Here is a 14,476-nt window from a genome sequence, read left to right as displayed (position 1 = left end):
CACTATGCATGAATGGTGCTTAAATTGTTTCAAGTTATATTTGAAAGGGCTCTCAGCGAACCTCATGGAAAGGAGATTTTAGCTCTTCTCCAAGTTTTGCTCATTGTAACTCTTGATGGATGGATGGGTGGGTGGGTGGGTGGGTGGGGTGAATGAGAGGGAGGGAGAGGGAAGAGAGGGGGAAAGGGAAGGGAAGGGAAGATTGAATGAACACCTGCTTCCTTCTCTCATCCTCAATGCTCTCTTATTTTATCTTGTACTTTTCATTTCCCTAGCCAATTTCCACCGCAAAGCATCCGTGATCATGGTGGACGAGCTGCTGTCAGCATACCCACACCAACTCTCTTTCTCTGAGGCTGGTCTTCGAATCATGATCACAAGCCACTTTCCTCCCAAGACCCGATTGTCCATGGCCAGCCGCATGCTTATCAATGAGGTATCTGGGGAAAATCCAGTCCATTTACTGCTGGACGGGGGTAGGAAACTCTGAGTAGGGGAGGAAGGTTCCTGGTTTGGAAGCAGAAGCCCCTGACTCAACGTTTAACACAGTGTTATCTCTCAGCCACTTCCCAACATCTCTGTTCAGTGGGCCAGCTGCTGTGCGTCCTGTTTTTTGTTTTTGCCTCCACATTTTTAAAGAGACAGTCTAGCTCCCAGTTACATAGATAAACTTTCCTGTCCCTTCCTCTTAGTCTCCAATTTGGATAAAGATGTGAACTTACACAAAAGCAGTTACTAAATGAAGGCTCCCTTGGCCTAAAGTAATAGAGAGTCTCTGACCTGAATTTTCCTGCGTGTTGTTTTCTCCAGAGTGGCAACTTTATTGATCCACTAATCTAAACGCATTGGCTTGGTTAAAGGAATTCCTACAATCTGGAGAAAAAAGACCACCATAGTGCACAGGGAATCAGGGACTCCACGAGAAAAGCACACATTCCATACGTAGCAATTTTCCTCTAAAGGGATTCACAAGTTCCAGTGAGTCACAAGAGGTTATTCCTTCCTCCTACAAGGAGGTTGTTTGAGTTGGTTACCCCTTGAGACATCCCTTAAAACATGTCTAGAGCCTTCTGGAAGCCTATCCCTGATGGCTGCCTGGGAGAGATCCCAAGAGCTTGTGTTCTGGGTTTAACATGTTTGCACTCCCTTTGGCCGTGGTTTAAGAGTCTGCCTTTCTCTTTCCAGAGACAAAGACTGATAAACAGCAGGGCTTACGCCAATGGAGAATCTGAGGTGGCCATCAAAATCCCAATCAAGCACACAGTGGAGAACGGTACAGGGCCCAGCAGTGCCCCAGACAGGGGCGTGAACGGGACCCGGAGGGATGACATTGTTGCCGAGGCTGGTCACGAGACAGAGAATGAGAACGAGGACAATGAGAACAACGAGAATGACGAGGAGGAAGAGGAGGATGAGGACGATGACGAAGGACCGTACACGCCATTTGACCCCCCCTGTAAGAGGTCCTCTGTCTGGGTTGGGGTGGGGAGCTTTTTAATGAATGGCTGCTCTTGGCTTTGATGATCTTCCTCCATTTAATTCCAAGAAATATCTCTATGTGAACATAAAAATATGTATATTGAACTTTAACAGTGGGCAGGACTCTGCTGCAAAGGATCTAAAGATGACCAGGCTGGTGACATGGGATCAGTGTTTGAAATCTGCACTCTTTGACCACGTGTATCATTTATTGTCATTTGGCAGGAAAAGGCCCTCTTCATTTTGTGGAAGAAGGCCCTGTTTCCTTGCTGGTGCCAAGGAGAGAGCACACATGGCCCATGTCAGCAAGGCACCTTGATGTGTCAAGGGGAGAGTTCACTTGCCTCCACCCATCTTATTACAGTTGGCCAGGGCAGCTGTCCTGGAGGAAATGGAAAGTGGTCCCTGTATTCCTGTCTTCTTCTCACTTCCTGCCCCTTCCCTTTTCAAATCCCTGCTGTCTCCAGAGCAAGCAGCACAGGAGATGTAGACCTTGCCATAAGTGTGCCAACCCCAGATAAACCTGACCCTGTGTGGGCTGGCCAAATGCAGTCTCCCCAATACCTTGTAGAGGGAAGAGGCAGTGGCTTGTGAAAACAGTCCCATATAGTTTCCTTGTCTCCTGACTGCTTCCTCCCATGAGGCACCTTGCCCACCCCACCCACCCATTAGTGGAAGAGGTTGACCACGTCCAGTGATTCCTTGTATTTGCTAGACATGGCAGGGGAGAGTGAACCAGCCCAATGCACATTCACTGCCAAGTGTGTGCAGCTTGATTAACTTGGACGACCTCTCTGAATATTCCAGAGAACCCTCTGAGGAGGGATGGCTCAAGCCACAGAAAAGACCATTCATCAGTGGGATTTAGGTATGGAGCATCAGAGCTCTGTTTTATTTTTATGTCCAAGGACTTCTTGCCCCTGAAAGCCCCTATGTTTGGATAACAGCAAGTAAAACTCAGACCAGAACTGCTAATGTGCCCCTTTAGTGTCTTAAGATCTCCTCAAGTCAGGCTCTTGTACAACTAATTAGAAAATATTCCCGTGATTCCTATACCCCAAACTCTGAACTTCCACAGCCAAACTTAAGTCATTACTTGTTAGAGGGTTATCTTCATAGCAAAAACGTGCACCAACTTGTGGTGGATTGAATTGTGTACCCCAGTTTGGCCATGTTCTTGTTCTTGGCCCATATCCTGGTGGGTATGGACGCATTGTAAATAAGATCTCTTTAGGACGTTCTTCAGTTATGGTATGGCCCAAATGAATCAGGTTGGGCTTTAATCTGGACCCCTGGAGTCCTTTATAAGCAGAGTGAAAGACAGAGAGCGAAGCCATGGGGAGCAGCCAGAAGCTGGAAGATAGAAGAACCCAGAGAGAAAGAAGACACCACTTTGTACATTGCCATGTGACAGAAAAGCCAGGAACAAGGGTCACCAGCAGCCAGTCCTGAACACACAGTCTCTGGGGAGAAAGCAACACCTTGCTTATACTTCATTTGGGACTTCTCCTAGCCTCAGAACCATGAGCCGATAAATTCTTGTTTTTAAGTAAACCCACTAAGTCAACAAATAGGATATTTGTTGGAGATGGGAAATTAATGGGTTTTGGTAATGAAAGTGGGGTGCTGCTATCACAAATACCTAAAAATGTAGAAATAGCTTTGGAATTGGCTAGTGGGTAGAAGCTAGATGAATTGTGAGATGCTTGATAGAAAAGGTGTAGATAGCTTTGAAGACACTGTTGGCAGAAATACAGGTGTTAAAGGTATTTCTGCTGAGGTCTTAGAAGGAAATGATGAATGTGTTATTGTAAATTGGAAGAAAGGAAGTCCTTATTATAAAGTGGCAGAGAACTTGGCCAAATCATGTTCTGAGGTTGAACTGAAAGTAGAACTTGTAAGCAATGAACTGCATATTTAGCTGAGGAGATTTCTAAGCTGAAATTGGAAGGTGCCCCCTGATTTCTCATTGCAGTTTATAGTAAAATGCAAAAGGAAAGGGATTAGCTGAGAACTGAGCTCTTAGGTACAAAGAAACCAAAAATTGATGATTTGGAAATTTTTGAGCCTATCAAGATAGTATGCTCTAAAACTAGGCACAGAAGTGGCTCTATCAGGGACCTCCCTGTGGGAAGTTCAACTGTCCAATTGTTTGGACCCACTTGAGCGGCATGCAAAGCCAACAAGGTTTTTATAAAATTTGTATCTAACCACTACAATCCTGGACGAAAAGGGACAGAGAAGAGAATTAAAGAGAGAATGACTTCAAGGGCTGAACCATGGAAACAAAGGTCTGGACCGAAAAGATCTCCTTGGACCAACAGACCAGCCCACCCACATATGTGGAAGGGGCAGGTCCATCCGTCCCTGCACCTGGAGGGGGCAGAAGACAAACGATCAATCCTTAGTTGACTCTCAGAACCTGAAATCTAATGGAGTTTGCCCTGTTGAGTTCTTGTTTGGGGACTGTGACCCCTATTTTCCTTCTATTTTTCTCCCCTCTGGAATGGGAATGTTTATCCTATGCCTCTTCCACCATTGTATATTGGAAGCAGGTAAAATTTTCTAGCTTTTGCATGTCCAAAGAAAATAATTTTGCCCCGGGATGGACCCACCCATAACTGATTTTGATGAAACTTTGTACTTAGCATTGTTTCTGAAGTGACTTAAAACTTTCAGGATGATGATGGAATAAATGTATTTTGCATGTGGGGAGAACATGTCTTTTGTGGTCTAGAGGATGGACAGTGGTGTATTGAATTGTGTACCCCAGATTGGACACGCTCTTGGTCTTGACTCCCATTCTGGTGGGTGTGGACCCTTGTAAGTAAAATCTCTTCAAGATGATACTTCAGTTAAGGGGTGGCCCAATTGAGTCAGGCTGCGCTTTAATCTGGATTACTGAGTCCTTTATAAGCAGAGTAAGAGTCAAATGGAGAAAAAAGACATGGGAACAACCAGAAGCTGGAATTCAACAGAACCTAGAAGAAAAAAGAGGTACCACCATATGTATTGGCATGTGATAGAAAGGCCAAGAACTAAGGGTCACCAGCAGGCAGCCCCAGAATGCCACAGGCTTCAAGGAGAATGCTTCACCTTGCTTATGCCTGGATTTTAGACTTCTCCTAGCCTTAAAACCATGAGCCAATAAATTCACATTGTTTGAGCCAACCCATTTTATGGCTTTTGTTTTAGTAGCTGGGAAATGAAAGCATGTCTCTTTATCCCTTTTGCCACTCTTGGATGTGATTTTTGGCCAGTTTCTTCCCCACTGACTATGACAAAAACACTTTTAGATTAAATGATCAGACACTCCATTCCTCCTTTGCCAGCCCCTCATCTTAGGTTTCCATTGTTATGTACCAAGTTACCAGACCAGCAGCTTGAAACAGCACCCATCCATTGGCTCACGTCCTGTGTAGTACAGAAGTGCTGGTGGCCTAGTGGATCATCAGGGCCTCACAAGGCTGAAATCAATGTGTCGACAGAGCTGGTGGCCTTGGAGAAGATCCCATTTCCTACTTCATTTAGATTGTGGTCAAGACTCAGTTCCTTGTTGTTTTAGGACCAAGGTGCCCATTTCCCTGCTAGCTGTCAGGCAGGGGCTGCCCACTGCCCCAAGAGGCCAGCTTCACTCCTCACTACATGGACCGCCCCTGTCCTCAAGCCAGCAGTAGTGTGTCAAGTCCTGTTTCCACTTCTCATCAATCTAGCTTCACCTCCTGCTGTCTTTATCTGACTTGCTCATCTGCTTTTGAGGGCTTCTCCAATTCCATCAGGCCTGGCAAACTTGTCTGTCTGAAGCTCAGCTGCACCATATAACATCACACTGTCATGGGTGACAGCTCATCATGTGCACAGATCCTAAGAATTAGGGCACAGAATATCAGGAGGCTACATTTAGAATTCCACCTGCTCAACTCTTGGTTTTAGAGTCGAGTCCACCATTGGTAGCTAAGATGTAGAAATACTTATTTTGTTCAAGTGTTACACTGATGATAAAGGCACAGTTTGTCCAGACATGTAAGACATGTAAGCTGCTGAATGCTGTGTTAGCGTTGTGGGAGACCAGAATGCCCCAGTGCCTTCCTCTAGATCAGACAGTTGAAAGATGTGTGTGTGTATGTGTGTGTGTGTGTGTGTGTGTGTGTGTGTGTGTGTGTGTGTGAATGGATCTGGTTGCCATATCTAGGCTCATCACTTAGTGTAACAAAAGTGCCCTTGGGGTCACTTGTTCTATATTTCTATCCAGGATGAGATGAACCCCAGACATAGCTGTAGGTTTTCGAGTAATCTAGGAAAGCCTGTTCTCTACTCTTCCGGGTTTCTGTGATTCTGTTGCCCAACGACATGGACATTTTTCCCTCTTGTGATGATCCAACTGTAGGGCTTTCTTTTCTTCAAGACTTGACTATAGTGGGTATAATTAGCAAGCAGATAATTGTGTGGTTGTATGTAAATATAGGTATATATGCCTGTGTATTGCATGAATACACATGTATGTACAGTATTCACACATGTGATTGGTATGGTATGCATGTATAATATGTATATATGTGTCTGTTGTATACATGTAACAGGTTGTATACATATATAACATGCATAGGCATTAAGGTACACATGTTTTTATCTGTATACAATATATGTATGGGTTCTGTCATATATTTAAGTTTGTATATACATTGCATATACCTATGCATAGCATATGCCTATGAACATACATATAAATGTACATTTGTACTCCTGTCTCTAGTGAAGAAAGCCTTATTCTATTGATTGGCAGAAAGAGAAACATTTACGTGTATCTGTGTATATACGAAAACACTTCCATAAGAAAAAAGTCTAAAAGGAAATACACCAAAATATTACTGTGTTTTTCGTAAGTGCAATTACAATTTATTTTTCACATTTTCCATTTTAAAATAATATACATTTTTACTGCCTATATAATAATAATTATATATATACCCACACATATTTAGCTCTCAGTCTAAAATACTGTGCAATGACTTTTTCTCTCCCCAATAAAAGTAAGCTTTCTAGAAGGCTTAATAAGGAATCTAATTTAGAAGCAAGTCCTTTTGCTTTTTAAAGCCAAGTCATACTCAGTGGAATGCTTTAAAGCTCCAAGTTCCTGGCTCACATCCCTTCTTCCCCTCCAAGCTGCTGGTTGATGTACGTGAAATCCTAGAATCCCTGTGTGTTCAGTCCGTGAGGACAGGGGATTTTGTCTTTTCAGTTTGCTGCTGCATCCCATCACCTGGAGTAGAGACTGTCACAGAGGGGCAGAAGGGACATTCAATAAATGTTTATTAAATGATCAAATAAACTTAAGCCCAGTGAAACTTCTGGACCAAGTGTTAATGAAAGAAAAGATAGGAAAATGTCCCAAAATGCTGCTAACTCAGGAGAGGAAATCATTTTTGTCCTTTATTCAGAAAAGGAAATTAAGGCTAGTTAAAATGTAGACAATTCTTACTTGTCTGTTCTAGCTTCTCGAAAGTCATTTAAAAAGCACATCTGTATCATGTGGTTTGCCCAAAAGTTATCTTTGTATATAGTTCAGATAATACTTATGGGAATTTCTGCTTTTAAGGTTGCTGTTGCAATGAAGTGATACCTTAAAGCATCTGTATCACTTTTAAAGACAAAGAAAACTGTTTTCTAGAGTGCCTTCTTATTATCAAGTCAGAATTTTTTCAAACAGCTGAAGAAAAAGACTCCAAAACTTACTGACTCTCAGTTGTACTACTTGCCACATTATCAATTCAATATTGTTTTCCAAGTTCTTGGGATCATAAGGTATAAGTTCATTTTTCTTCTCTCCCTTATATTCTGAAGATTGAAACAGCCAAATTGAAGCCAGCTTGTCTTGCCTTTCCAGTGTTTCTCAATCCCCTGTGATTGGCATGTATTTCATTACCAAGCAGGCCCCTTTGTCGGCGGGGAGGGAAGTAGCCCAAGCAGTGGCCCACGTGGGAATCCCAAGAGCCCTAGGTGGGTAAAGGCCTTATCTCCATCTCACAGGATTCAGGGACTTGCAGAATCCCAGGCTGCCTTTTGGCTCCCAAGATCCGGACATATTCTGGATTCTGTAGCCTGGGAAAGCCCTCTACCAAACAACTCCCAGGCAACTTTCTTGTTTGTAATGCAGCCAAACCCAGTCTCGATGTTCTCATCACCCACTTGGCCTCTCCAAGTCTTAAATCTAAAACAATGTACAGCAGTCAATAGGAAAAAACTTCTCATTTCTTAACCATTTTTTCTTCTTTGCTTTATTCTACACTTATAATGGGATCCCTTCGATTCTCAAAAACAAACAACTTTATTTGGTCCGATTAGGTTGTTCAAAGTAATATTACTTATTATTCTTACTATTATTAACATTTACTGGGCATTTACTATATATACGCCTTGCTCTGTTCTGGTATTCAAAACAAAGTGGTCGGATATACAGGCAGTTCAGTGGTTAGAATGCCCACTTTTCATGTGGGAAATCTGGGTTCGATTCCTGGACCATGCACCCCCCAAAAAAAGTGGTGACAAAGCTAGAGGAGACCCCTGTTCTTGCACAGTTTATATTCTAGATGGAGGCAGACTGAAAATAAATAAGGAAACAAATCAATCTGGTAGTCTCAGAGAGGAAAAATTTGCCATGAAGCAAATAAAAGCAGGTGATAGAAAAGCAAGGAGTGAGTGGGTGGGTGTCTTATTTAGGATGGGAGCTCTGAGGTCATCAGACCCATCCTTGCTCCAGGCAGAGGGAATGGCAAGTGCCAAAGCCCTGAGGCAGAAACAGTTGTGGTGTACCTGGGGACAGCATGAAGCCCGAGGCCGCGCAGGTGTGTACGATGAGCAGAGTGGTGGGTTTTAAAATAAGGAGTAACATTGCCCAGTTGACTTTTTGAGAATATCTGTCTGGCTATTGGCGGCAAGCCGGTAGAGGCGGACCTGGTGTGGGACAGGGAGTCCCATTAGGAAGCCCGGTTCTCTGCCAGGTTGCAGATGGGGCAGCCTGGAGGGGCAGAGGCTGTGGGGATGGTGAGGTGAATGAGGTGAAAGAAAGGGAAGAATTGAGGATACCTCCAAGGTTGTGTTAGTATTTCCTTTGTTTCTCCCAGCAGTCTTACTGCCTCCCTGGTTTACAGATGAAGAAACCGAGGCCTACAGAGTTTACGTAACTGAGCCCCTCAGCTCATAAGCCCCCGAGTTGGAACCAGATCCCTGCTCTGCCTGTTGAGAAAGCCTCCCAAACCCTCTCGCCCTCTAGGTTACTCTGCTGTTTTCATCCAAGCGAGCCCAAGGGCTGCGGGAATGATTTCATCTTTTCTAATGCACCTTGAAGAAGCTATTTGGAGACTGACCATTAATAATGTTTATAAGAAATATATCTTAGCAAAGGATAGTAGTACAAAATCAGATGAAACAAATTTTGTAAACATTTTATTCATCACTGTTCAAAATGTCATAATAAAAAATACCCCCCTTACTCTGGTGGGAGCATGAAATGATACATCCATTTTGGAAAACTATTGGGCAGTTTCTTATAAAGCTAAACAGACACACACCCTGTGACCCAGCAATTCCACCCCTCTGTATTTGCCCAAGAGATACAAAAGCACGCCCACAAAAAGACTTGTGTGGGAATGTTCACAGCTACTTTAGTCTTAAGTGCTTAAACTGGCAACCGCCTCAATGCCCCCCATAGGATAATGGATCAGCAAATCTTGGTATATTCATGCAATGGAATACTGCACAGCTACTAAGGGAAATGAATTACTGAATCTCATAAAGGCATGTTGAATAAAAGAAAGTAGTTCCAAAGAAATGTATACTATGTAATTTCATTCAGTTGAAATCAGAACAGGAAGAACTAATATATGGTGATAAGGGTCGGGAATTGTACAGAGAACCACAAGGGAACTTTCTGGGGGTCAGAGATGTTCTGTATCTCTGTTGAGGTGAGCTGTACACATGTGAATACCTATTTCTTTCCAGAGGTGAGTTAGCACTTAAGCAGAAGTTGTAAAGGCCAAAGGAGAATGAATATGTCCATCAAATCAGAGGGTGCAGGAATGCATGCAATGTATTCACTTCAATAAGCCCAGAATTCTCAGGAAGCCAAGAAGGTGGGAGGAGCAGATGATAAGACGGCCACAGCTGACAGATCTGTCCTCTCGTCTATGGAATCAAGCCAGCCAGTGAGCCCAAAGTGGTCCAAAATGTTATACATTTGCAAATCCTTATCAGTTTGGGAGACAAACACTCAAGCAATGTTTTGGCAACCCTGAGAGCCTTTGGGTAGTCTTCCAGGATTTCACTAGCTGGCATGCAATGCTGAGCCATGCCACGATGTGGCGTTGTGTCTGCTCGCAGACCCTGTGGGAGCAGGCGTCATCTTCTTGGCTCCCAGCCCTCCCCTAACCTCCCCCACCACACCCCCAGGCACACCATCCCCTTTTGTATGCTTGAATATCTTCCTTGCCTATTACTACCTTGTCCCGTTTGTTAGACTCTCTCCTTGCCCTGTTACTCTGAAGTGATTGGTTATTATTTTGGAGACCTAACCTGCATGTGGGCAGTAGATGCCTTCTTCTTAATTTGACTTGGTTTTTATGTCAGGTGTTGGTGGTGCTGAAAAGCCACAAGGGTCTTTTAGGGAACAAGCACCACAGTAAGGTGCAGTTTACAGGATTTGAACCAGACATAAATGTGAGTGGATGATGCTGAGAGCTAATGGAGCAGACAAATGAAGCAGAATGATGGGTTTTTTTTTTCTTTTTCTTTGCTTTTTCTTTTTCCAGCTGGCAAATTGGAAATAGCAAAATGGACATTCACCTGGCCACTAAGTTTCGTCTTGTACTTCACTGTACCCAACTGCAGCAAGCCCCGCTGGGAGAAATGGTTTATGGTGACATTCGTTTCCTCCACGTTGTGGATAGCTGCCTTCTCCTACATGATGGTGTGGATGGTGAGTGTAGCCATGACCCACAGCAGGTCCTTTCAGAGAGAAAAAAATGTACTCAGCCAGAGAAGAATTGGAGTTGGGGTTTCAGCCCCATAACTGTATCAGTCAGCTACTGCTTCATTAAGCTGTGTAAGAAACCATCCCTAAACTCAGTGGTTTAGAATCATGAGCATTTATTACCTGCTCTTGAGTCTACAGCATGGCAGTGTTTCTTCTAATCTTAGCTGGGACCTGGCTAAGCAGCCCTGCTCTGAGCAGTAGGACAGTGAATATTCAGGGAATCGCTTAGGTTCAGATCTGCTCCATGTAGTTGCTCATTTCCTTTGAATCAGTGGCTGCCAGCGGAATGTTCTTTTCTCAATGGATCCTGAAACACATGAGGCAAGTGGAAACACAGGGTGTCTTGCAGCATTACTTCCAACCACATTCCACAGGCCAATCCAACATCGATGGAGTGTGGGGGAGGTGTGGCAGGGAGCTCTCCACCTCCTCTAGGGGGAAGAACAGCCAAGTCATAGGGCAAAGGGCAGGAAGAAAGGCACACAGGACTGGGGAATGCTGATCCGAGCCATCACAGTCACTTCCCCCATCTGAGACTCAGTTTCTTCATCCCAAAATGAGGTCATCAGACTAGGTGAATGTTTAGTAGCCCCTTCTGAGGCTGAAACTAATGATTCAGTGATTGGCAGTGGTTGCGGGGCCATGACTTAAAGGCAGTTTTAGGAAATCCAGCCATCCAGAATGCATTGCCCACTTATACTAGGGGGCAAACCTAAATCAGTAGAGTTGGAATTAGGCAGAAATTAAAAGCCATGACAAAATTATGCAAATCCAATTTAGTGTTGCTTAGGTATGGGACAGAAGTACAATATAAATTCTGGAACATCAAACTCATGAACTAAAAATGGTTTTGATGAGATTATTTGGGGGAGGGGGATTTGTGACTGTGACACTAATAATCATTACTTGCCTTGTTCAAGGTCAAAGACAAACTGAACAGTTTTTAAAAACCCAACTCTTTAATCAGGGGTTTCTCCCTTTTTGTTTAACGTACTAACTGGTGTCCTATCCATTCCACGTTTGGAGAGCAGTGTTGCTGGCCCTGTCTCAAGATGCTCCGTGTTTTTCTCTGAAGTCCAACAGTAAATACACTCACTAATTTGAGTTTACCCCTCCTTCTATTTTCCTTCTTCTCCACTGGTGAAAGGACCATCAGGTCCTGAGAAATGGCCAGCAGGAAGAGAGAAAGCAAGGAGAAACCCAAGTCCTGGTCCTAGCCAACTGGAGAATCTATTCCTCAAAATAGCGGGACCATACAGAACCCTGACAGCTCGCAAGCAGCTGCTTTCCCAGCTGGACCAAACCAGACTCCTACAGGGGCTGAACTGAGGGTTGGAAAGAGAAAGCAAGTTGGATCAGAAAGAAGATAAGCTGGAGCTCCGTTTCACAAAAGGCTCTTCCAAGCAGCAAAATAGAAATATCATGCATCTGTACCTGGCTTTGCTTTCCTGAAGACTGGAAGCCAGAAAGCACCACACCACAAAGAGTTAAATGCCATGCTTTTAACTGATGTCCCCTAAAGCTCTGAACAGAGGAAGGGGAGTACCTGCAGGCTCTGGCTGTAGGTATCACACGTAGGTTCCTCTTCCAATGCCTGGCCCAGGAGGAGCTGAGAGGAGACTATGCCTCTGACAGCTTGTGGCCTGCATTTGTGTAGAAAGCAAGCATGATCAAGGGGCCTCCAGAAATGCTCTCACAGGTCACCTCCTTAAGCAGATGCACAAAAAATGTTTCTCTGCCCACTCACCTGTCTTTTGCCACTGGCCCCTGCCTCTTGCTACTGGCCAAGTGCTCTCCTCTGAGTTCCCCCATCTGGAAATTAGAAGCAAGAATGGAGTTTATTTACATAATGGAAGAAGCATTGCTGGTATCACCTGTTTCCACCGTCTGGCCAAAAACCCCTTGGCTCTGTCCGCTGTTGGAGGGGATTATTAGCCTGTGTACTGCCCTGGAATCCCCCTCTACCATTTACTGGCAGCAGGTGACTTGGGCAGATGCTTCCCTAGGCCTCAGGGTTTTTTTCCATCTGAAAAAAAAAGGATGTGGTCATAGTTCTCACAACATAGGCTTGTTGTGAGAATTAAATACATTAAAATCCCTGAAAATCTCTTAGCACAGTGCCTAACTACTAAATCAACATAAGCTGTTACAGGGAAGGAGATGATGTTGACAAGGAGGGTGACAGGGACATCGTTAGTGGGTTTCAAGAAAGAGAGAAGAGGGGGGGTGCCGGTTACGGCTTACACTGAGTGGTGTAAAAATCCAGCCCCTCTCCAGCCCTGGTGAATTCCCGTTATGCATCTCCTAACACATAGGCTCAGTCGGAGCACAGCCTCGCAGCCATCCGTTCTGGGTGTCCCAGGACCATTCTGCATTCATGTATTCTGTCTCATTATTCCTTTTCCAGGAACTCTATTTCCCCCCTCTCAGCCTGCCTCCCCACCTGACGGGAACCCACAAAGCTCAGCCCAGTGTTCCTCAGTGCTCACAGGCTCCACCTCTGCCCTGTCCTGGGGCCTGGAGCCTGGTCAGAGCCTGCACTGTGCGCATGTCCGTTTGCAGTAACTGAGCAGAGGCGTTGCCCTCAGAAGACAGCTACAGCTGTAACCCTTTGTGCTTCGTGGTCAGAAGGAGCCGGCAGGCAGGCAGGGCCCTGGGCGGACCTCGGCTGACAGCTGCTGCCCTCCTTCCCCCAGGTCACCATCATCGGATACACTCTGGGCATTCCTGACGTCATCATGGGCATCACCTTCCTGGCGGCTGGAACCAGCGTGCCCGACTGCATGGCCAGCCTCATTGTGGCCAGACAAGGTGGGCCCCATGGCGGGCAGGGGTGGGGAGCTCCTGGGAACAGAAGGGCTGAGAACCAAGCCAGAGGTTCTCCCCTAAGGGAAGGCAGACGCATTTTCCAGGTGGCAGCCCAGAGACCCTTCTGCAGTTCATATTACTATCCTTCTGTTATTAAAAACAGGCACGCTAACCTTTCCTGAATGCCACACACTGAGAACACTTTGGATGCTTTCTTTAATTTGAACAACGCCTCTAGGAGGTGAGGACACACATGCCCCTTTTTATGGCTGAGGGGATGGAGGTTGACAGAGGTTTTTCCCCTGCAGCAGGCCTGGAACTGGTGGTCCCTTCCCTCCTTTGGCAGTCCACCTTTCCAGATGGACTCCCCCAAAGGGTCAACCCCGTCCCCAGCACCCGCTCCAGTTTATATGCCTCGTGCCTTTAAGTAAACATAGCATGGAACTATGAAACCAAGCACAGTGTCCGCAATAAGTCCTCATGAAAGTTTGTAATCCCATTATTTTTTAAAATACTACTTAATTATTTAGTGGAGGAGTTGAATTCAACCTTGAGCAGGTAGGAGATGATACTAAAATGTCTGGGTTGGTGAGCTGGTGAACTGCTTAGTAGAACCATTGAGTTCATTCCTTTCCATCAGGAGCCTCCAGTATTGGGGGAACCATACTCATCTTCTGAAATCACCTCCATTTGATCTGTGATCCTATTTGAAAAGAAGGTCGGCAGTTCAATAGAGTCTGTATCTCCACATTTGACAAAGGGTGATGCTGGACAGCAATGGCCCAGGGTCCAAACATGTCCAAAGGTTGAGGAGAGCTGGGCAGGGGACCCCAGCACCCCTGGGGTCAGCTTCTGACCCAAGTGCACTCGTGTCCTTGCAGGGATGGGGGACATGGCCGTGTCCAACTCCATTGGGAGCAACGTCTTTGACATCCTCATCGGCCTGGGGCTCCCCTGGGCTCTGCAAACACTGGCTGTGGATTATGGATCCTATGTAAGTAGTTTTCTCCATCACTTCTTTAAATCCAGATCTATGCAGAATCTGTTTTTAGTGACCTTGGCCTTTGCAAAAAGGATCTCAAGATAAAGGAGGTATGGAAGAACTAATTTTGAGGGAGAAACAAATCTCTTCATAAGAGTCCTTTCCAAGTCAAGCTTTTT

At 45.0% G+C, this 14,476-nt stretch overlaps 1 protein-coding gene across 6 annotated transcripts in view; it reads left to right on the top strand.

The window, feature by feature from the left end:
• Positions 1–14,476, top strand: part of SLC24A3 (solute carrier family 24 member 3) — a 540,914-nt gene that overhangs the window by 503,144 nt on the left and 23,294 nt on the right. For all 6 annotated transcript variants that reach the window (XR_013157172.1, XM_077114817.1, XM_077114819.1 and 3 more), the window contains exons 11-15: positions 276–436; positions 1,186–1,456; positions 10,284–10,450; positions 13,204–13,318; positions 14,197–14,309. Coding sequence is in view for 5 of the 6 variants with exons in the window: in XM_077114817.1 (XP_076970932.1) it covers positions 276–436; positions 1,186–1,456; positions 10,284–10,450; positions 13,204–13,318; positions 14,197–14,309 (827 nt within the window). In the remaining variant the exon portion in view is untranslated. The remainder of the gene's footprint in view (positions 1–275; positions 437–1,185; positions 1,457–10,283; positions 10,451–13,203; positions 13,319–14,196; positions 14,310–14,476) is intronic.

Source organism: Tamandua tetradactyla, chromosome 1 (assembly GCF_023851605.1).
Source record: "Tamandua tetradactyla isolate mTamTet1 chromosome 1, mTamTet1.pri, whole genome shotgun sequence".
Taxonomy (NCBI): Eukaryota; Metazoa; Chordata; class Mammalia; order Pilosa; family Myrmecophagidae; genus Tamandua; species Tamandua tetradactyla.
Note: the sequence above shows the minus strand (reverse complement) of the source record. Positions and strands in the feature narration are given on the sequence as shown.